Source organism: Psammomys obesus, unplaced genomic scaffold (genome assembly GCF_907164565.1).
Source record: "Psammomys obesus unplaced genomic scaffold, mPsaObe1.curated_primary_1811, whole genome shotgun sequence".
Classification (NCBI taxonomy): Eukaryota; Metazoa; Chordata; class Mammalia; order Rodentia; family Muridae; genus Psammomys; species Psammomys obesus.
Window position 1 is genome coordinate 46,292,980 of NW_026585895.1, and position 23,652 is coordinate 46,316,631.

Sequence of the window (23,652 nt, forward strand, 5' to 3'; positions counted from 1 at the left end):
CTGGATCATTGGCTGGATAGTCTTCTCTAACACGGATCATAGAATACTACATTTATTTTCATCTATAGTTTGCTCTAGCTTGTTCAGGGTCACAATGAAATGCTGTTTTATCTAATCATTTTTTTTTTATGACTAAAGTATTTGTTCAAGCAGTATTACAAATGCCAACCATTGTAGTAAAAGTTAAAGAGTTCACAAAATTTTTTTTCAGCTTGAACCCTTATAACTGCTGTCTGGCCCATGGCAGAGCTTTAGGGATCTTCCTTATTCAACACCTGCCTTTCTGCAGCTTCTTGGTACCTTAAGAGCATCTGTGAGAGCTAGCATGAATGAGCAACTTTGAATTTGATAGCTGTGCATTGATTCTTAGGTTCTGCAGAGTATCTAGAGGGAAGTTTATTTCTTGTTTTTTTCTTAATTTTAAGGTGTGCTATCTTTCCACCCTACTAAGTTACAGTGAAGCTTTTTAATTTAAAAGTAGAATAGGTCTTAAGAACATGGCCTCAAAGATGATCAGCACAATACATACAACATCCCATTTTGATGCCAGTTCTAATGCCGACTTGTGCGTGTTAGGTGCACCTCCATATTTCAGCTTATACAGCACTGCATTATTAGATTCAGTAACTTGAGCAACAGGAGACAGGTAGACAGGCTATAGTTCCCTGCTGAGAGCGGCTCAGCCTGTCTTTTTCAGTCAGCAAATATTTGTTGATCATCTGACTTGTGCCAGACTGTGCTAGATACTTTGGGTTTTGGGAAAAGACACCATCTTGGGCAGTGTATTTGTGTATTTTCCTGTATTCCTATGCCACTGAGGATGCTGGTGCATTCCTTTAATTTCAGCACTCAGGGGGCAGGGGCAGGAGATCAGGTCAGCTTAGTGAGACCCTGTCCTGGAAAAGGGCAGAGGAGAGTACTGCAGTGAACATAACTTTAATTAATTACATTGGCTGGAATAGCTTTGTATGCAAATTGTTTACTAAATGACTTTGAAGAAATTGGTAGGTCTTTGGGCAATAATTTTTTCTTGGTGCTGAGATTAGAAGCTGAGTAAAGTTTTTTTGTTTTTATAAAATAGTTCATTTTCTTTGGGTCTCGGTCAGTTTGAAATGTTATAAAGAAATGTTATTGTATATATTCCGTATTAGTCTGACCAAAATCCCGTCTCTCTAACAACTATTTTTTATGGTCTCTACAACCTCTCTGAGTATTTGTATGTGGTAGCTGTTTTGTGACTGGATCAGCTATGTATAACTTTGTACTTACCTTCACCATGTGTCAAACACTTCCCAGTTTCTACTGGAAATAATTGGCCTTTGAATAATTTTTATTGGCTGCAATATAATTTGATTCTACTACACTGTAGTGTAATTGTTCTTTTCCTGTTGAACTATTTAAGTTGTTTCCTATTGTTTTTCTCTGAAAATACCTATAGGTTTTTGTTGTTGTTGTTTTTATATTGTGTTAACAGTGCTGGGGATTGAACCCAGGCTTATTATACATGCCAGTCTGGCACTCTCCTACTAACTACCCAAACTCTGCTTTTGCTTTAATTATTTTCCTAGCATAACATTTTTGAGAAGTATGCTATTAAAGGTAATAAGCAACATTATAGTTTAATTGGCTGGGTTTAGCCCATTTATATTTGTCCCTTTTCATAGTCCTTGTGAGCTTTCAAAAGATAACCAGTGGGGCTGGAGAGACCCTCGGCAGTGTGGGGTCCTTGTTGCCCTTGCAGAGGACATGGGTTCAGTCCCCAGCACTGACATGTTGGCTCACAGCCACCTGTAACTCCAAGGACTTTTCTGGCCTCCTCAGGCACCAGGAATGCCATGTGGTATATTTGCATATGTGAGACAAACACTCAAAAATGTAAAATAAGTAAATGAATAAGAGTATTTTAAAAGTTACAACCAAAATATTATTCCTTAAAAGGCTTCTGCAATGGTTGTATTTATATTTTGAAAAAGTTCACAGTTGATTATGAATTTCTTGTCATAACCACAGTGTAATAGCAGACATTTAAAATGTCTTTGGGCTCACACCTGTAATTCCTGCACGCACAAGTCTGAGTCAAGAGGATTGCTACAAGGCCAGCATAGAGTATAGAGTGAGACATGTCCCAAAAAACAGAAAATGGAAAGCACAATTTTGGGTGTCACCTATATAACACGAGGTATTTTACAGAAACATAAATAGCAGATGCTTGTTTTGTGGAGAGGAAAGGCCCGTGAGCATGCTGCTCGGTCTCCATGCTGTACACTTCTCTGCTGTGCTGTAGTGATGCCAGTGTTTCTGTGTGCAGTTGTTTGATGAGTAAGTGTCCACATAAGGTGCTCAGTACAAGGTCACTGGCACGTGGTACAAATGCAGTAACTATTAACTGCTGTTACTATCATATGTAGTGATTTTGATATGATTTTAGAAATTTTTACAAATGGGATTCTACCAGACATTAGAGAGCTGGGTTACCCACTAACCTAGCTCAACATCAGGAGTTTGAGATTTACTATGGATTGTCATTTTGTATTGAAGATCCGTAGCAGTTCATTAATGCCTACTGTTTAGACTGTAGGCCAACTTGTGTGTGTGGTGCTGTGCATCAAACTCAGGGCCTCGTAAATGCTAAGCAAGTCTCTACCACTGGCATATATTCCTAGATTGGTTCTTTTTGAGACAGAGTCTCACTATAGCTCAAGCTGGCCTTGAATTCATAAGTCTTTTATTTCTACTTTCCAAGTGCTGGAATTACAAGCATGTGCCATGATAGTAAGCTAGGTCAATAGTTCTGATATCTGATTTGGTTGTCAGAGTAACAGTCCTATTGGTTAAACATTCTGCTTTCTGTGTAGCCCACAGACCATCCTAGGCCCCCAGAATGCCTAGGTTCTCTAGCAATGCCAGTGACCATTGTATGAACAAACGTGCTGTGTGTAGGCAGCTGCACTGTCATGGAGAGATGTAGTGTGAGAGAGTAGTATGTTCTGTAGCTTTGAAATATGATGTAAAGAAAGATTCACAAAGAAAGGATGGAGGAAGCCATTTATCAAAAGTAAAAAGGGATTTCCATCTAATTTGAATAATTATTTTTCTCCTTCAGCTTGGAAGTGTCTGAGTAAGTGTGTTTATAAAAATTCATTGTTGGGGCTATGTGGTGGTCTCAGCACTCAGCAGGCCCAGCTGGGAGAATCACAAACTCAAAGCTAGACCTGAGCTGCATAATGAGTTGAAGATCAGCCAGGTTACACAGCGAAACTCTTCTATTTGCTCCCCACTCCTAGAGAAAGGAACCATTGGTGGAAGTTGTGTTAGCATGAATTGATAGTTACTGTGACTCGAGCAAGTGTTTTAGAATCCTTTCTGCACTGAACTTTGACACACTCATGCAGAATTCTAACAGTGCTAAGGTAGAGTGAATCTTCCTGGTTTCCTGCTTTGGGAAGGCTCTTAGACCTACTAGTGGGGTTGAGTAGGCAGCTGCATGGTGCCTCATAACACTGAGATATGCGCCCTTCTTTAGTTTGACCTCCTAACCCGCCTTTGGGATTATGCTACCGGCGTCATACTAACAGCAAAGTTGGTATGAACCCAGGGAACTAATTCTTTCTCTCTTTTCCCCTGCAGATGAGCCCAGCCCTAGGCTCAGTGCACAAGCTCAGGTTGCTGAAGATATTCTGGACAAATATCGGAATGCCATTAAGCGGACCAGCCCCAGTGAAGGAGCAATGGCCAATGATGAGAGTGCAGGTGATAATAATGATAGATTTGAACAGTAATAGTTTATCATAGGGATGAAGATAATCCAAACTAAATAAACCTTTATCAGTCACAGTATTTGAAAATTATAGCTGTTGTAAGAAGGTCAGATTAGCATGTCCCTCTCCACACCTTCCTACTAAGCCTGGGCACCCCAGATGTTCAGATGGCTTAGGGTAATCTAATGAGTCTAGGGTGGCAGCCCTGAGGAACTTGGTGCGTGTTTTCATGAGAGGGAACTTCTTTCTTTTTTTTACTGGAGAAATGAGATTTGATGTGGTTATAGACTTTTAGTAGATCTGTGGTGGCCAACTCGGGCTAAGGCACCCTCATTACTTGGAACTTCTTTTCTACAGGGTTCTCTCTCTTCATAGTGGAATACTGACTAGCTGTCTTAAAAATACGGAGTCCTCAACATAAATTAAGAGCAAGCAAAAGCACATAAAAGCATAAGCAGTTTGCTAAATCTGTCTATGCCTATGTATGCTGAGAGCATTTTCTGGAAGAATCTTAAGCAAGCAGTAACGTAAGCTATTCTGAGGAACCTAGGCTGAAGAGGAAGGAAGGGCAAGGAGGGATTCTCCCTCTTTGTTTTTCTCTTTTAGGGCTGTAAAACAGGCTCTCACTCTATAGGGCAGGCTGCCCTTGATTCAGAATCCTGCCTGTTTGCCTCTCAAGTGCCAGAATTACAGTACAGTGAAGATTAGTAAACCCTGTATTTAGATTTGCCAGTTACTAACATTTTGTCATAGTATCCTGTGTAGTATCTATACTATCTAGGAACATTTTATTCCTTTTGACTTAAAAGGTTTTTTTGTTTGTTTATAGCCCAGGCTTGTATCAGAGTAACAGTAGATAATCTTGAATTTTTTTTTTAAGATTAATTTTATTTTATGTGCACAGTTATTTTTGCCTGTGTGTGATATCTGTGCAGCACGTGTGTCAGTGCCCATGGAGGCCAGAAAAGGGTTTTAGATCCTCTGGAACTGGAGTTACACACACTTGTTAGGCACCCTATAGATGCTGTGAACCAAACCTGGGGGTGCTCTGGAAGAGAAGCCAGTGTTTTTAACCTCTTGGCCATCTCTTCAGCCCAGACCTTGAATTATTGATCTTTTTGCCTCTACTTCAGTTTTTATGTGGTGCTGGGAATGGAATCCAAGGATTTGTATGCTAAGCAAGCATTCTACCTACTGAGCCCTATGCCACTTGACTGTATATGTATGTATATTACCTTGTATTAACTGACTCATTAAAAACAGCAGTTGTGGGAACCTCAGATCTGGCCTTGGTAGTTTGTGAGCCAGTCCCTGGCTAAGTCTTAGGTGTGGAAGGGCTCTGTTGAGGGGCATCAGGAGACCTGAGTGAGGGTCTGTTCAGCACTTGTCAGGAGTCATGTCTCTCAAGTGAAGGTATTGTTAAAAAGCCTTTTGAGGCTCTTAGTTCTATGGTTCAGTGATTCTGACTGTGGAATGGTTGTTTCAAGCGTTGGTTGTTGTACACTGAGGTAAAAAGTACAGTTCTTAGCTGTGATGTCGGCTGCCTTGATATATTGCCCTTGCTCTTGAGCTTCATGTGTCTCAAATTTGTTTTCTTTCTCCAAGAACTCTTATTGCAAGACAGACTGACTTATGATTAAATTTCTCTGAATACTTGCTAGTAGCAGAAGTTTCCACATTAACTGGGTTACCTTTTCCCTGGGGACTGGTTTTGTTTAGAGGTCATGGGTGACGGTGAAAGTGCTCATGATTCTCCCCGGGATGAAGCACTGCAGAACATCTCAGCTGATGATCTCCCCGACTCTGCCAGCCAAGCAGCCCAACCTCAGGATTCTGCTTTCTCTTACAGGTATTTCTTTTAGGCTGTGAACTTTGGGGTTTGGAGTCTTTTTGTTGTTGTCGTTTTGTTTGCTTGTTTGTTTGAGACAGGGTTTTTCTGTGTAGTCCTGGCTGTCCTGGAACTTATTCTATAGCCAGGCTGGCCTCAAACTCAGAGATTCGCCTGCTTCTGCCTCCAGAGTGCTGCCTCCTAAAGGTGTGTGCCACCTTGGCATTTTTTTTTTTAATATTTTATAAAATTAAAATATAATTACATCCCCCATTCCCTTTCCTCTTTCCAACTCTTCCCATATAGGCTTTGAACTTTTTTTAAATCACCATGCAATCATTTCAACCGATTGTTAAGTATAAAAAAGGGCTGGACGATGACCCGGTTCATGAAGTGCTTGCTGCACAAGTTATGAGTCCCTAAATTCAATCCCTGGGACCTACCTGAAAAAAGCAAGCATGACAGTATGCACTTGTAATCCCAACACTGAGAGGGCAGTGGAGCCCTAGAGTTCATTGACCAAGCTCTAAGCCAGTGAGAAACCCTATCTCAAAAAGCCAAAGCTGATGGCGTCTCCTGGGTTGTCCTGTGGCCTCTATTCACATGCACACCTGAAATATACGTACACGTGTATGCACACCAAAGAGAAGAATGAAATGCTATTTACTAAGAAAACTCACTTTGGGCCAGCACTCAGGAGGCAGAGCCAGATGTATCTTGAGTTTGAGGCCAGCCTGATCTACACTGTGCTACAGGCCTAGGTCTATAGACCTACAGGGCAGCTAGGACTATACGGTGAAATACTGTCTTTTTTTTTTTTTTTTTTTTGGTTAAGTGATATCCATTTGTGGATATCAGATAAAACATAGATTCAAGAATTAAAAAACAAAACACTGCTATGTCCCCAGGAGCCTCACAGGCAATTTAAACAAGTTGCAGAACCACTGTCTGTGTAAAACTACCAGCCTGCATTGGTCACAGTGGGAGACCCAGGGGATCAGGAATAGTTCTAGGATCATCCCACTACATACTAGAGCTCAGTGTTGGCATCCTCTGCATTCCCTGCAGGGCTTCTCCCTGCCTCTCCCCAGCTGGGCTTGTGAAAGTGACTTTTGGATCCTGACATTTTGCACTTGTGTTTTGAAGGGGCTGCTACTTCCTCAGACAAGGACACCCTAAAGTACCATCAGCCAGCGGCGTGTCCTTGTTCCTTCTCTCCATCTCTTCATTTTTAAAATTTCTTTGCCTTTTAACATCTATCTATCTATCTATCTATCTATCTATCTATCTATCTATCTATCCATTCACTTATTCATTCATTCATTCATTCATTCATTCATTCATTCATTCATTCATTCATTCATTCATTCATTCATTGCGTGCATTGCTGTTTTGCCTGCATGCATGTCTGACGGTGTCAGATCCCCTGGAACTGGAGTTACAGACAGTTGTGAGCTGCCATGTGAGTGCTGGAAACTGAACCTGGTCCTCTGGAAGACCTAAGTGCTCTTAACCACTGAGCCATCTCTCCAGCTCCCATTTCTCCATTTTTTACTTTTTGTTTTGTTTGAGACAGGGTTTCTCTGTGTAACAGAATCCTGGCTGTCCTGGAACTCACTTTATAGACCAGGCTGGCTTTGAACTGACAGAGATCTACCTGCCCCTGCCTCCCAAGTGCTGAGATTAAATGTATGTGCCACCGTTTAAAATTTTTGCCCGGCCCCATTTAAAATTTTTGTCTGTTTGTTTTCGAAACAAGATTTCTCTGTGTAGCCAACCCTGGCTGTTCAGGAACTTGCAACTCTGCCTCCTGAGTGCTCGGATGGATTAAAGACGTGCACCACCATGCTATGTCCCATTTTTAAATTTTTATTGTAGAAATTTTCAAGTAGTACAAAATTCAAAGTATATGATGAAGTGCCCATTAATTCAAATTCATAGTTATTAATATACAGCATTATTTCACACTTATTTTATCCAGTTATTTTAAAGTAAACTTAAACATTATTTTATCCATAAGTATTTGATAACTTCACAATTTTTTTCCCCTACAGTAAAATTAAAGAGGGAATGGCAGACAGTTTTACTCAGTCATGGCTTCCCTAAATTAGGTGACTTCACCATAATATGTTTTATGAAATTCTTGGCAAAATGGGTATACTGGTTAATTTTTGTCCACTTGATACAAACTGCAAAGTCACCTGGGAAAAGGGAACCTCAGTTGAGGAATTGCTTGTATTGGATTGGCCAACAGGCTTGTCTTTGGCATGTTATTTTCATGATTGATGGTTGAAATGGGAGGGCCCAGCCAGCCCACTGTAGGCAGTCCTACCCCTGGGCAGGTGGTTCCAGGCTGTTCAAGAAAGCAAGCTGAAGGTTGGAGAGGTGGCTCAGTGATTAAAAGATTGTACTGCTCTTCCAGAAGATCCAAGTTCAGTTCCCAGCACCCACATCAGGTGGCTCACAGCCACTGTTAACTCCAGCTCCAGGGGGATCTGATATTTCTGTCCTCAATATGCAACTGCACTCATGTGCACAAACACGCAGAGGTACACACACACATGCACACATATTTTAAAACAATAAAAGTAAACCTTTTTAAAATGGGGAAAAAAGAAGTGGGGGCCAGTCAGTGAGGCATGAAGGAAGCTTGAGGAGAGCAAGCAGATTTCCATGGCTCCTGCCTCTGCTCCTGCTTGAGTTCTGCCCTGGTTCCTCAATGGGTGACTGTCATTTGGACATGCGAGTCCAGTAAACTTTTCTCCTCTTGTTGCCTTTGGTCATGGTGTTTACCACAGCCACAGAAAACAAACTAGAACAGTGGTTGAATATTACATTTGATGAGCTTGATTTCTAAGTCATTTGTTTTGTAGGGTCAGATTGGCTAAGGCAAGACCAAAGCTAGTCATGAGGTAGGCATGTGTTGACCTGTGGAAGGGCAATTGGCTGTTCTCCAGGACATCAGACTCCCTTCTTTAAACAACTGCACAAGGCCAGGAAAGGCATAGGAAAGGGGGAAGCACCTGTTCACATGGGTAGGAAGAATTGACTGCTGTGGAAGGAGGCCTCTACCTGAAGAGGCTTTGCCACCAAATAGCAATTGGTGGGTCACAGCTGAAAGTTAGCAGATCTGTCCCTCTAGGCAGTAAAGCATAGCAGGTCTTTCTTGTCAAAGGACAGCCATGTCTGAATCAGGCCCAACATTTGTGGAGAGGCTGGGAGGAAGCATTCAGGTTGGGTCATGGGCATCTGTGGCATACCCACTGTCTACTCTCAGCTCTCTAGTGTACTCAGGTAGTGCTGGTTGTAGTGCTGGTTTGGCTGATTGTAGAGGCCCTGCAGAGCTTGCCCAGAACACTCTTCTGGCTCTCTTAGCCAGTGCCTAGAGGCCTGTACTTTTCAGAGAGGTGCCAGTTTGTTGAAATGGATCTTTTCTTAAAGAATTGTTTGTAGCATTTGAGATCTTCTGAGCTAACATGTTAATTTATGTGTAAATATTTTTAAAATGTAACCATGTTTGGCTGAGGATGTACTTAGCCAGAGGTTCTGGGTCCCAGCTCCAGACACCACAAAAAAAGGATATGATCATTTCTGTGTAAGTAAATTAATGTGCCCTGCACTTACTCTTCAGAGATGTAAAAAAGAAGCTGAGGCTCGCACTTTGCTCTGCAGACTCCGTGGCCTTCCCAGTGCTAACTCACTCAACAAGGAATGGGTTGCCAGACCATACAGACCCGGAAGGCAAGTCACTTCATGATTCCTTACTCTAACATGTATACTGCTTCAACAGTAGAATAGAAGTCACCCATCTCCTGTCAGAGGCACAGAAATTCCCTGTGGTCCAATAAGTCCTCTAAGGATACTTTAATTTCTCTTTCTTTTTTTTTTAATGTTTTTATGTGTCTGCCATCTGTGTTGGGTGCTCACAGAGGCCAGAAGGGGGCAGTAGAGCCCCTGGAGCTGGAGTTCAGACAATTATAAGCTGCCGGGGGTGGGAGCTGCTATGAGCAGGTCCTCTGGGAAAGCAGCACATGCTTTTGACCCTGAGCCATCTCCCCAGCTCCTCGTACCTTGATTTCTAACTTTATTTCCTAAACAAGAGTGGCAATACTGCTTGGTTCTAATGGTTTGTGATACAGAAGAATTGACATCCCAAATGCTGAGAGGTTGTGCACACCCTAACAGAATTCTTGTTTGTGTTTGTTTTTAGACAATGAAATTGTATGCTTCTTAAAAGTTCAAATAGCTGAAGCAATTAATTTACAAGATAAGAACTTAATGGCTCAACTTCAAGAAACAATGCGTTGTGTATGCCGCTTTGACAACAGGACATGTAGAAAATTGCTGGCATCCATTGCTGAAGACTATAGGTACTGTTCCCAGCCTGGCCAGTTCAGAGAGCTGACTATGAACTGACAATGCTTTGTTTTGTTTGGTTAGAGGGAGGCTTTTTCTTGTGTGTTTTAATTGGTCTTTATTGAAGAAATGACTATAATGTTATTACAGAGTGCATGATTATGTTTACTTGGGTAGAGGCTTTTTGTTTATTTGGTTGGTTGTTTTTTTTGAGACAGGGTTTCTCTGTGTTGTCTTAGACTCTCTTTATAGACCAGGCTGGCCTCGAACTCACAGAGATTTACCTTCCTTTTCCTCCCTGAGTGCTGGGATTACAGATGTGCGCCACTGGCACCCAGCTGCCTTTTTCTTTTGAGACAGGATCTCTTACTGAACCTGCAGCCTGCAGTTTTGGCTAGTCAAACACACAGGATCCATAAATATCTGCTTCCTCCAAGATGGACAAATACATACCAAGGTTGGCTTTTGCCTGGTTGCTGGAGAACCAAACTCAGGGCATCATAATTGTACTTTACTTATTTAACCATTTCCCAAAACTCTTCTTTACCTGTGTTTATGAAAAGCTGAAGTAAATTACTCTTCTTTATTAGCAAGAACTGTTGGTTTACAACATTTTTAAGCTGTGTTGCTTAAAGCCTCTATCCAAGTCAGGAGGGGGTGGTACACTCCTTTGATTCCAACACAGGAGGCAGTGGCAGGTGAGTCTCTGAGTTCAAGGACAGCCTGGTCTATAGAGCAAGTTCCAGGACAGCCAAGGCTACAGAGAAACCCTGTCTTGAAAAAAACCAAAAACCGAAACCAAACCAAAACAACAACAAAAAAGGCGACCAGAGAGGCAGAGATGGTCTTAGGAATTGTTACTGTGTTTTGCCACCAAGTCCTTGCCAGTTTGGGGGAAATGTGAGTGGGGCACTTAGGCAGAATGGAGGCAACCAGCTTTCCGGGATCCTGTTACACTAACACTATAAGTGGTGGTGGTTATTTAATGATCTAGTGCATATGATTGTATTTTGTTGCAGCAGCCAATTTTTTTGTTAAGTGTGGGGTCCTGCTAGAATGGAGACCGTGCTTTTGTATTAAATGAAATGAGCCTGCAAAGGGCCTTAGAGACATGTAGTAAGTTAGGTGCTGATGATAATGTGCCACAAAAACATGCACAAGGGCTTTCTTTCTTGAGCTGGCAGCATGAATGGTTCCCAAGATGCTTGTCTATAGCCTCTCGTGCCAACTTATAAAAACCAGAGTCTGTGAAGTAATTGTTTTAAAAAATTAAGACTCTTAGTTGCTGAGGAAAGTATATGCTGTTATGCATCTGATTTTAGTAGCTGCTTTATTCTTTCAGAAAAAGAGCCCCATATATTGCTTATCTTACCCGCTGTCGACAAGGACTGCAGACCACACAGGCTCACTTGGAAAGACTCCTGCAAAGAGTTTTGCGAGACAAAGAGGTGGCCAACCGGTACTTTACCACTGTCTGTGTGAGGTTACTGCTTGAGAGCAAAGAAAAGAAGATCAGGGAGTTCATTCAAGGTAACTGAATGCATTCAGACAGACCTCTCCTCAGCCAGTGAAATGGGGAGAACTGTTTTGCTTTGCACATTTATGGACAAGCTTGCGTGCCTTACAACAGTTCCTTAAATTGTCTTCTTCCTTACTGAGTCCCTTTCTTACTCCCTCCCTTCCTCTATTTTAAGATTTTGGGAGCTGATGAAGTGGCTGGTTCAGCGGTTATGAGCACTGGCTGCTCTTCCTGAGGACCAGGGTTCAATTGTCACTACATGGCAATAGCTCATAATCATCTCTTAACTCCAGTTCCAGGGGATTTGCAATCTTCTAGCCTGTGCAGGCACCAGGCACAAACATGGTGCACAGACAAATACAGGCAAAACACCCATCCACAGTGAAAATAACCACAGCAACAATAGTAAAATAGGAGATTTTTAGTATTTGTGTGCACATGTGGTATGTGTGTGTGTTGTCTGTGTCTGTGTGTGTCAGTTTAATCCAGAAGAGGGATCAGATCTCTTTATATTTAAGTTACAAGGAGTTGTAAGCCTCCTAACATGGGTGCTGGGAACCAAACTTCCATCCTCTGGAAGAACAGCAAACTGCTTTTAGCTGCTAAGCTGCTCTCTAGCTGCTTTTAAATTTTATTTTTCACTACTTTTATTCTTAAAAGTAGTGGATTGGTGTATGCCACATATTACACATATTACATATTACACATATGTAATAAGACAGGTGTGCATGTGATACACAGACATGCATGCAAGCAAAACCCTCATCTTCATTGGGAAAGTAAGTTTTTTTTTTTTTTTTTTTAAGTAAATAACAAAGGAATTTATCAAAAAAAGAAAGAAACCCAAATGGCTCCCTACACTATGAGGAAGGAACTCTATACTGCAGATAGGCTACCTGAAACACAGCCACAGACATCAGCCGCCCTAGATGGGGTCAGCCAGTGTGCAATTTGGGGGCTGCCAGTTGAAGAGACCTCATCAAGAACTCACAGACAGTGAAGCGGTGTGCTGCTGCCTGTCCAGCAGAGGGAAGGCCAGATCCTTATTCTTTGTGGTTGTCAGCTTTCACTGGCCTGCTCCACAGTGCTGCTCTGTTCTATGAACAAGGGATCCAGCTCAGGATGGGTAGAGAAAGCCACTCTGTCTGCTGCTCCATACTGGGAGTGAACACTGAAGGTTTGGAAGTCAATCTCTGTGTGCTAGGCAACCTGCTGCTCAGAATGGGAGGGTAACAACAGACCTTGACAACCCTGCCTCCAGGATCTGCTTCCCGCCTAGGTATATATTATCACACTGCAGGGAGTGCTAATTCAGTATAACCAGATGCTGAGATTGCATAGAGATCCAACAGCAATGTCACTTTCATGTTTTTGGATTTTTTGGGGGGGGTGGGTTACCAGTGTCTCACTATGTAGTCCTGGCTGGCCTTGAAATCACAGAGATCCTCCTGTCTCTGCCTCTCGAAATCTGGGGATTAAGTTGCATGATATCATGCCCTGCTCTTAATAAACTTTGAAGCCCCAACCTATGATGTAGCACTTAGGAGGCTGAGAGAGGAGGATTGTGAATTTAAGTCAGTCTTTGCTGACAAAGAGACTGTCTCAAAGGAAAAAAACAAAAACATAGGCATAGTGGTATCATTCTGTAATACAAGCTGCCCAGGAGGCTGAGGCAGGAAGATCACAAGTTCAAGGCTTTCCTGGCTGTTGAGTGAGTTTGAGATCAGGGAGGATTAGAAATGAATTCAAGGCTAGCCTGGACAACTAATAAGACCCTCCGTCTCAAGATTAAAAGCAAAAGCAAGCTAGGCTATGGTGGCATATGCCTTTAATCCCAGCATTCAAGAGGCAGAGGCAGGCATGTTTCTGTGAGTTTGAGGCCAGCCTGGTCTACAGAGTGAGTTCCAGGACAGCCAGAGCTACCCCCGCTCTCCAAAAAAAGCAACGTAGAGTAAGAACATAAGTTTAGTGGTAGCTCTATCTTAGCATGCATGAGGCCATTCAATCCCCATTGCTTTAAAAAGAAAAATTAAGCATTGATAACAAATCTATTAAGTTGCATTATTTTTCTCTGAGACTGAGTAGCTATATATTAAAAATTGAACAAGAGCTGCAGAAATGGCTCAGCAGTTAAGAGCACTGGCTGTTCTTCCAGAGGACCTGGGTTCAATTCTCAGGACCCACATGGCAGCTCACAACCATCTATAACTCTAGTTCCAGAAGGTCTGACACCCTCTTCTGGCTTCTGCACTCTTCTGCAGTATACACGCAGGCAAAACACCTATATGCATTTAAAAGAAAATTGGAGATGTTAAAATTCTGGGTCTCCTTTTTCTCTTTCTTTCTTTCTTTCTTTCTCTCTCTCTCTCTCTCTCTCTCTCTCTCTCTTTCTTTCTTTCTTTCTTCTGCCTACTTTTTCTTTATTATATTTGATTCAAAATCTCATATAGCCTAGTCTAGCTTTAAACTCACTGTGTAGTTGTGGCTAGCCATGAACTATGTTTATCCTTTTCCCTCTTACTCCCAAGTGTTGGCATTAAAGACGTTTTGAGGCAATCTCAGTGTATCTCAGGCTGGCCTCCAGCTTTTGGCCTTCCCACCCCAGCCTTCTAAATGATGAGAATGTAGGCATTTGTCACCATAACCAAGTTATAATCACACAGTTTTTTAAAAACTGTGTATATTTTATAACAACCCCTTGTGTTTAAATGTCTTACTTTTCCATGCTTTTGATATTTTGGCTTTAAGATTATGGTGTTCCTGTCATTTGTTAACTAGAATGATTTCCATAGATTACCTTCCTCTTCTCTTCATGATAGTCATACTCTGAGACTACACAGTTGAGACTTAAACTATGCATATGCCGAATGGATAAGTGAGCTATAAATGAGGTAACTGATGAGCAGGCTGTGTCCACAGTATGGTGTCCTAACCAAAAGGATACTCATGTCAAGGCTGGGTGGAATGAGAGTTTCTAGATTTTTTTTTCATGCTATCCAGAACATTGTGCAGTTTAAAAGCTTAGGAACAGTGAGTGAAGGCATTTGTCACCAAGCTTGATGACCTGAGCTTGATTCCTGGGACTCATATGGTGGATAAACCAACTCATACAAGTGGCCTCTGGCCTCCACGGTGTGCAGTGGCAGGTAAATGTAAAAAAAAGAGAGAGATAAAAATAATATTTGCAGATGTTTATTTCTAGAACTTTTCCATTTAATACTTTAAGTAAGAATAATGGAAACAAAAATAAAGATATGAGGGTCTGCTGTAGCTCCCCTTTAGTGTTAACTTCTATGACATATTTTAAAGATTACTGTTTTTCTTGGAGACTTTCAGAAACTTACTGCTGCTGATGATAAGACTGCTCAAGTGGAGGATTTTCTACAGTTCCTCTACGGTGCAATGGCTCAGGATGTCATCTGGCAGAATGCCAGCGAGGAGCAGCTGCAGGATGCCCAGCTGGCCATTGAGCGGAGTGTGATGAATCGGATCTTCAAACTTGCTTTCTACCCTAACCAGGATGGGGACATCCTTCGAGACCAGTGAGTACTGTGCTGCATGTCTGTGCTGGTCTTAAATTATAGCTTTGGTTTGCTGTGCAATAGTAAACAAAATGTATCTGTTACCACTTACACTCATCTGAGTTATGTAATCCAAGTGGGTGCTCATCTGCAGTTTGAGGGCTTGTGCCAGTGGGAAAAGAGTAGTATGAGTTGGGATAGCTTTTCTGTGTGTACCTGCCTCACATGTTCTGTGGAATGAGCTCTTCACAATTGTTTGGTCTTGACCCAGGCTTCACTTTCTTAGGAACCCATTTCCTTTCTACTTTAAATTGCTCATGCTTTTACATGTAATAGTTTTGTAGTTGTCATATGCCATTTGTTTGAGTCATGGTTTCATCTGTTGTTGTTTTTGTTTGTTTACTTTTTTTACTTTTTTGTTTTTCAAGACAGGGTTTCTTTATGTAGCCTTGGGTGTCCTGAACTCACTTTGTAGACCAGGCTGGCCTCAAACTCACAGAGATCCACCTGCCTCTGCCTCTTGAGTGCTGGGACTAAGGCCTGTGCCACCATGCCTGGCCTGGTTTCTTCTTTCTTTTTTTTTTTTTGAAGGATTTATTTATTTTATGTATGAGTATTCTACCTGCATATCAGAAGAGGGCATCAGATCCCAGTATACATGGTTGTGAGCCACCATGTGGTTGCCAGGAATTGAACTCTGGACCTCTGGAAGAGCAGGCAGTGCTCTTAACCGCTGAGCCATCTCTTATAATTTTTTAAAGATCTTTGTGGTTTTTTTTGTTTGTTTGTTTTTTGTTTTTTTTTTTTTTTAAGATTTATTTTTATCTTATCTGTATTAGTGTTTGGCCTGCATGTGTACCATGTGTGTGTCTGGTGCCCTCTGAGGTCAGAAGAAGGTATCAGGTCCTCTGGAGCTGGAGTTAAGAGATGGTTGTGAGCTGCTGTGTGGGTGGTGGGAACCTAGCCAAGGCCCCGTCAAGAGTAGCCAGTACTCGTAACCCTGAGCCATTTCCAGTAGCTCTGACATTTTGAGCCTGGTAGTTATTTAATACAGGAACCTGTCCTGGATATGGTAGGTGGTTAGCAGTACTCATGGCCCATAACATCCAGCCAGTTATGGCAACTGAAAGCATCTCTAGACACTGCCAGACAGTCCCTCATTTACATCCTTCCACTATGAGGGCTTGACCTTTGGGCCTGTGCATACTTGGCAGACACTCTTCTCTGTGTGTGTGAGGTGTGTGAGGTGCATGTAGAGGCCACGGGTCAACATCATGTGTTTTTTTCAGTTGCTCTTCACCTATTTTTAAAGACAAGGTGTCTGCTGAACGTGAGGCTCTAGAACTCAGCTTGCTGACTGTCCAGCAAGCCGCAGGGATCCTACTGTCTCCACCATTGCAGCGCTGGGGTGACAGGCATGCATGGAGGCTAGACATTCAAACTTAGGTCTTCATTTTCACTTTGCAAGTACTTTCCCAGTTTTGCCATCTTTGCAACCTTCCCCTGTTCTTGCTCAGTCTTTCTCAAGGTCACACATACTTTTCTCTACGGGTTGTGCCCACCATGAGAGAAGGAAGTACTGCTTGTAAACCAGGTATGGTGTCTTATGCCAGTGAGCCCAGCACTTGGGCAGCTTAGGCAAGAGGCTCATCTCAAAGTAAGGGCAGCACAGGCTACAATGTGAGATCCTGTTCCCTGTGAAAACAAACAAACAAACGAACAAACCCACTTTTATTCTCCACTGTGCCATTGAACCAAGAACGGGGCTTGGCTTCTGAAATGTGCTCGTTATGTATTTATTGAGAATTAATAGCTATGTATTTGGATATCTGCAGGCATCCATAGTTGTATGGTGTGTGACCTGTACTGAAAGAAAGCTGTTTTAAAAAGTTATCTTGCAGGCTACAGATGTAGTCTGTGTAGGCTACAAAAGGCTCTGAGTTTGAACCGAGTATTATAAGTAAAAGAGCTGCCTGAGCCAGGCAAGGTGACACATATTTCTGGGGAGGCAAGTCCAAGTCCATAGTAAAACCTTTTCTTAAAAAAAAACAAAAAACAAAAAACAAAAAACAAAGCTGTTGGGTGGCAGGGTGAGGTAGAAAAGTGGAGTGTAGAGAATTTGGCCTTCTTCCTCCTGTCTTTTCTTGAATACTACTGCACAGTCCTGTTTCTGCCTGAATATACTGACATTGCCACCATGGTGTCTAGCAATGACAGTGACTTTGGTGCCCGTGGACCCTCAGGAATCCATGTGGTAGGTAGGATCTCAAGGAAAGTTATTAGTTGTTTTTTTGCTTTTTACTGATTTTGTGTTTGTGAATTGGTGTGCACACAGTGGATAGGACCCAGGGTTTCCTGTGTGCTCTACCACTGAGCTGCGCCCAAGCTACATTTTGAGGAGCTGCACACGTTTGAGAGAATGTACCTTCCCGTGAAGTGAAGTGGGCACTGGGATTGCTCCAGCATCCCGCTAAGTGCCCTAGTCTCAGGCTGCTTCCTTACCATAGGCCCATTTCCTCTCCAGAGCACCTGCTTGCAAGTCTGGCATGTGGTATGGAGCTGGGATGTTGAAGCTGTGTGTACCACAGAGAGTTTATTCCTATCCATTGTTCCATCCATTTCTGCAGGTTTTACAGAGTTTGGGGAGCAAACTGATCTCTAGAGAGCATCAGAAGCCAGGAGGCTGGGGTTAGCGCCTGCTGAAGCAGGTCCTTAGCTTTTAAAATCCTAATTACATTCATCAAAATGAAGGGCTGGGCAGCTAGTCAGGTCTTTGCTTTCTGGCCTGTGGTAACTCCTGCTTATCACTTCTCTCTTCTCTTATTACCTTTCCTTCACTGAACAGTGTGTCCGAACGCAGGGTCCCATTACTGGCATCCTCCACACTCCTGCATCCTCTATGCTCACTCAGCATTTCTTTATTTCTTTTTTAAAAAAGATTTATTTTTATTTATGTGTTCATCTGTGTAATTGTATGCATGTGTGTATGAGGGCCAGTGCCCTGCAGCATGAGCTGCCTAACTTGGGTGCTGAGAGCAGAACTTGGGTTCTCTGGAAGAGCAGATGGTCTTAATATGTAGTCCAAGCTGATGCTGGCCTTGACTTCTTGATCCTTGTCCCTTGACCTCTGCCTGGAATTACTGCCATGCTTGGACTTCGATATGACCTTTTTTGATGTTCTTGTTTTTTGAGACTGTTTTCTACATAGGTTAGGCTGTCCTTTAACTTACCTTGTAGCATATGTTGAGCTCGGATAAGGCTTTTAAATGAAGTATACCTACAACTAAGAGAGTCTTAACCTAATGTAATCTATATTTAGAAGTGAGTCTAAAATATTTTGTTTGGATAAAAGACAATTGAGACTATTTGTATACTTGCAGAAATGTGCATTTACATATGAATTTTGGGTGGTTTTCAGGGTTCTACATGAACATATCCAGAGATTATCCAAAGTAGTGACTGCAAACCACAGAGCTCTGCAGATTCCAGAGGTAATACGGGTTTGTGTGTAGTGTGTGTGGTGTACATGGAGAGTTACCACTTTGGCAAGGCACCCAGGTGCCCCAAGATAGAAGAGCCTCAGCTGTTCTTCCGTTTAATTGTGGCTGTTGAGAGGATGGCTCTGGGATTTAACTTCCTTTGTGTGGAAAAGGATCTCAGTGGCGGATTGGGGAGGGCCTGCAGGAGAGTTCCCCTCAAAGTAGCTCTGCCCTCCTGGGCAGTGTGCTGCCCTCACACCTTCAGATGGGCTTTGCATGGGCGTCCTGTCTAATGGAGGCTGCCAGGCAGGACCTGTTCCAGAGGATAATCCTGGGTCTGGATGGCCTCAGGACAGCTACGCAGATAGTTGTTACATTAGAGCTTTTCTTCTGAGAGTCTGTAAGAAAGCTGCGTGATCAGCTATTTAGGGTTTCTGGCTGTGGTTAACAATTTCTTATAATGAAACATTAAGCACTGTAAAGTTTTACGTTTTCTTTGGTATGGGTCTTTATTGTTTGGTATTTATTTTTCTGTTTGTTTATTTAAGAGGGAGGTTCTTTTTTGCCTGAGATAGGGTCTTACTTGAACTTTTGCTATCCTGAAACTTCTGTGTAGACCAGGCTGGCCTGAAACTCAGAGAGATTCTCCTGCCATTACCTCAAGAATAGAGACAGATTCTTATGTAGTCTAAGCTTGTAGTTAAAGCTTGCTGTGTTGCTAACACTGGCCTTACCCTTCTGATCCTCCTGCGGTGATTCCCCCAAGTGCTGGGATCACAAGCATGTGCCACCATTCTGGGCTTTGAATTAGTTTTTTCTAGAAGCACCATCACTTTCTGCTGCTAGCTTGTCTGTGCTTTTGGAATCAGCTCATCCCAGCTTTGTAAGAAACACAGGCACGTTAAAGAGCTCCAGGTTCTGTGGTATACCATCTCATGTCCAATGTCTAAGCTGCTGTCTTTTCAAACACGAAGGGTTTATCTTGGGTGGGAGGGAAGGAAATACTTTCTTGTCAGCTTGCTGGGGCGGGCACCATGGCTGCTCTGTACATTGTTGAATTCATGAGCCGAATGTTGTCTGTCATCTTGCCTATTAGGTTTATCTTCGAGAGGCACCGTGGCCATCTGCACAGGCAGAAATCAGGACAATAAGTGCTTACAAAACCCCTCGGGACAAAGTGCAGTGCATCCTGAGGATGTGCTCCACCATCATGAACCTCCTGAGTCTGGCCAATGAGGACTCTGTCCCTGGGGCAGATGACTTTGTTCCTGTGTTGGTGTTCGTGTTGATAAAGGTGAGTCTCTTTCTTTTGTCTGATAGTTTCTGTGGCCTCCTGAGCGGGGAGGCCACATAGGTATACCAGGGTTCACAAAGTAATAGGTTCGAATCCTAGGCTCCTTTCTAAGACTTGAAGGTGCTTACTTCCAAAACAGTTCAGAGGCCTGAGGTGGCAACTCTTTGACAAATGATCGGAAGAACAGATGCTGAGATGGCTCTGGTGGAGCGCAGTACCCAGTGACGGGCTCTTTCTTATTTTCCACCTGTCTAGGCAAACCCACCCTGCCTGCTGTCTACTGTGCAGTACATCAGCAGCTTCTATGCCAACTGTCTGTCTGGAGAAGAGTCCTACTGGTGGATGCAGTTCACAGCAGCAGTGGAGTTTATCAAAACCATCGACGACAGAAAGTGACCAAGACCAGCCCCCCCAAGGCAGCAGACTGTAGCCAGGAAACACATCTCTAAGAATGTGTAGCAGCTTCCTTGAAAGCTGAACATTGTTTTGTCTGATGCTGTAAAGCTTCCAGATGTTTCCACACGGCTCTTCCTACGCAAATTAACAAGCTAGCACGCAGGTTCTCGTTCCTTTTGGTCTTTCTGAGTTGCATATTTTATTTCTTGTCCCCAAGTAGAGAGTAGTACTGCAAAAGGGACCATGTTTTTCAGGTGTTTTAAATTTTTAAAAAACAGAACAGAATCTTTTAGGAAATGTCCAGATCTCAGTTCATGGATTCCCCATTCGTCCCTATCGTTTTTAGAACAGTGTGCCTCTTCCAATCGCTGTGTGTGCGTTAGGTCGTGAGACCCGCTGCCCTGAGGGTCTCAGGAGGTGCACTGAAGCCTCCCTGTAGATACAGTCTCCTAATGAAAAGCCAAGAAGGAAATGTAAATATAAATATATATTTATATTTGATGAATATGGGCATCTTCAGACTCTAATAAACAAGGACAGTTGCTGAGAGCAGGCTGTGACATTCCCTCTTGTGAAATGGTTTCCTTGACAAAATTTAAGCTGAGCTTAAAAGCAAAAGCAGAAATATTTATTAGTGTGTAATACAGTTTATTACTCTCCCTGTGTGGAGTTTGATGGGAAGTCATGTAGGAGTGTGCCACCACAGGCATGTGTCAGCCTGCACACGAGGACAGACTCTCCCATGCATTACATAGGACGAGCAGTATACACAGGTGTGCCATGTCCTTCGCACCTGCACACTGAGTAGAAGTCACAGATAGGGCTCCTTACAGACCCTTAATTGTCATCTGTTTTTGATGATTCTTCACATTGAATGCACAGACCAGGAATTCAGTGAATGTCATTTTTTTAAAACTAATTTGTATCGTCTGCTCTACTGATCCAGGTTTTACTAGTGTTAAACTATTTTGATCAGCCACACTATTCTTATGGGAAAAAGAAATCTATTTTGGCAGGTTTCTGTGCCTTTATTGCCCTCTTCTGGAAAAAAAAAAAAAAAAAAAGTGTCTCTGTAGTTTGGTTTGCATTGTACATCAGTAATGAATCAGGAATGGGCTTTGGTGCCTGAGAAGCTGGCCAAGAAGGCACACCGAAGCTTCAAGCACAAGTCTTGTACATAGGCATCACCGACTGGGTTCACCTTGTATGTTTCCTAAACATGTTTAGCTTTTATGACAAATGCTGCAATCCCATACTTCCAAGTCCCTTGTGGTGGCAGCAATACAGGCATCTTCTAAGGGACCTGTGATGACCAGCCGTGAGCAGATGGATAGAGGCCGTCTGCTCCCCTCTCTGAGAAATCGGCCGCACCGTGCCAAAAGAAGCTGGGTTTTCTTCATGCTTCCACCTCTTCTCTTTCCTTTAAAATCCCCAAATAGGAATTTACATAGGAGTGTGAGGTGTGGTTTCTGCCTTTTAGGGAGAGATCAAAACTAAACTAGTATCACAAAATATCCTTGAAATGTTGGGTCAGGAAATCTGTGTACTTCATGGGATGTCGTTGTCAATCTTGCCGTGGAGTTAGAAGTTATGTCCCATCGTAAGTACATTGCAAGCCGAAATCTGACATGGTTCTGCGACTAGATGGGACTCTAACATCTACTTCAGCATTTATTCAATAAATGTCAAGTCAACAGATTTTGAATAGTTGGAATTCATTGTTATGGGACTTAACTTGTAAATCATCGAGAGATTTTTTTCTCTCTCTCTCTGTAATGGTAGCTAAATATATTCCATGTTATCACTGTGGAAATAAATATGAAGATGTGGACAGTGCATCAGAGCTCTTTTCTGTGGAATGAAGGTGATGGATTTACATGTAAGGCTACCCTGCCCAGGCCAGTGGTGAAGTACAGTCTGGCAGTGGTGGCTCCTGTGGACTTGGGGTAGAGGCCAGCACTGTTCCAGGCGCAGACTCCAGCATTCACATCACTGCTTTGCATCCAGGCCAGAATTTTTTTTTTCCTCCAGATTTATTTTATTTTCTGTGTATAGGTGTTTTGCTTTTATGCCTGTCTGTGCACCAAATATGTGCAGTGGCCATGGAGTCCAGAAGGGTGTCAGATGCCCGGGAACTGGAAAACATATGATTACTGCGATGTGGTTGCCTGAACTCCAGCCTGGGTCCTGTGGAATAGCAGCCAGTGTTCTTAACTGCTTTGCCATCGCTCTGGCCCCCATGATGGAGTTCTTGAACTGTTGCTTTCTCAATTTAGCAAGTGTCTACGCTCTGGCTCGTGACTGGAAGTGACTCGATTTGTTTTCCTGCTGTGCTTCCAGCACTGGTTCTGCATGAAGATTAGTACAGTGTACCAGTCACCTTCAGAATGTTCACACACCTGAAATTATTATACAGTATTTACAAATAATTAATACATAGTAAATAGACAGTGGCTCAGCTCAGCCCAGTTCTGTAGAATTAAGAAAAAGAAGCCATTTATATTTTTAGTTAACGTCCTGTTTCTGAATTTAGTAGAACTAGGTTGCAGACCATCTTTCCTGGTAAATTTTCTTAAACTAGGAAAAAATGTTTTTCTCCCCACCTTAGGTAAAATCTTGGCCACCGTAATTGCTGCTTTTGCTTTTTATTATTATTGTTATTATTATTTATAAAAATATGCTTCGGGGGCTGGAGAGATGGCTCAGTGGTTAGAGCACTTGTTGCTCTTGCAGAGGACCTGAGTTCAGTTCCCAGAACCCACATGGTGGTTCACTACCATTTGCAACTCCAGTTCCAGGGGATCCAAAGGTACCAGACAGCACTGAAGACATGGATACAGGAAAAACATAGAATAAAATTAATAAACTGAAGGGTGGCAGCAGGGACATGCTTCCGAGAGGTTTTTGGAGTAAATGGATTACTGTTGAAGGGGTCTTGGGCTTTCGGGGCATTGACAATAGATAGGTTACATGGCTATCCTCCTCCTGGTGTTCCCTGAACATCTTTATTGAAATTGGACTTCACACACTTCCTGACGTGTGTAAGCAAAGACCCAAACCCCAGCCCAACAGGAGGGCTGTGTTCTTGCCTAAGAACCCGTGTCCACCTGCAAGCTGAGCCAGGTACCATCTTCCTGCTGCTGACAGTGGGGTTGCCTCTGCACCAAGTAAAGGCCAACTAGGAGTTGGAGGTGTGTGGCCTTCCTCTTGGTGACAGCTGCCTGTCAGACACATCAGAGGGTTGGACAGACGAAAATGAGGACAATGCAGTCCTGGCAGCGTGTTATCAGTGGGGTAGCCTCTTCGCTGCTCCATCTTGTTTCATCAAGAAAAGTCTGTGTTCTCAGTTCTTTGAGGTCTAGCAAGTGGATTCTGTGTTTGCAGCGACCGGGGAGTGGGGGGAATCAGGAACCATTTGCTTGAAGCTAGTGCGTTTTCACACAGTGGTGAACTGTTGGAACTCTGAATGTCAAGGGCCTGAGAGGTGTGGCTCATACCTGT

At 42.8% G+C, this 23,652-nt stretch overlaps 1 protein-coding gene across 2 annotated transcripts in view; it reads left to right on the top strand.

Annotated features, from left to right (window-relative positions):
- Gapvd1 (GTPase activating protein and VPS9 domains 1) overlaps nucleotides 1–21,987 on the top strand; it is a 48,952-nt gene extending 26,965 nt beyond the window's left edge. For both annotated transcript variants that reach the window (XM_055600240.1, XM_055600241.1), the window contains exons 16-24: nucleotides 3,628–3,750; nucleotides 5,478–5,607; nucleotides 9,218–9,327; nucleotides 9,797–9,956; nucleotides 11,285–11,472; nucleotides 14,790–15,003; nucleotides 18,401–18,473; nucleotides 19,558–19,755; nucleotides 20,011–21,987. In XM_055600240.1, coding sequence (XP_055456215.1) covers nucleotides 3,628–3,750; nucleotides 5,478–5,607; nucleotides 9,218–9,327; nucleotides 9,797–9,956; nucleotides 11,285–11,472; nucleotides 14,790–15,003; nucleotides 18,401–18,473; nucleotides 19,558–19,755; nucleotides 20,011–20,151 — 1,337 coding nt within the window. In that variant the 3' untranslated portion in view covers nucleotides 20,152–21,987. The remainder of the gene's footprint in view (nucleotides 1–3,627; nucleotides 3,751–5,477; nucleotides 5,608–9,217; nucleotides 9,328–9,796; nucleotides 9,957–11,284; nucleotides 11,473–14,789; nucleotides 15,004–18,400; nucleotides 18,474–19,557; nucleotides 19,756–20,010) is intronic.
- Nucleotides 21,988–23,652: the final 1,665 nt, after the last annotated feature.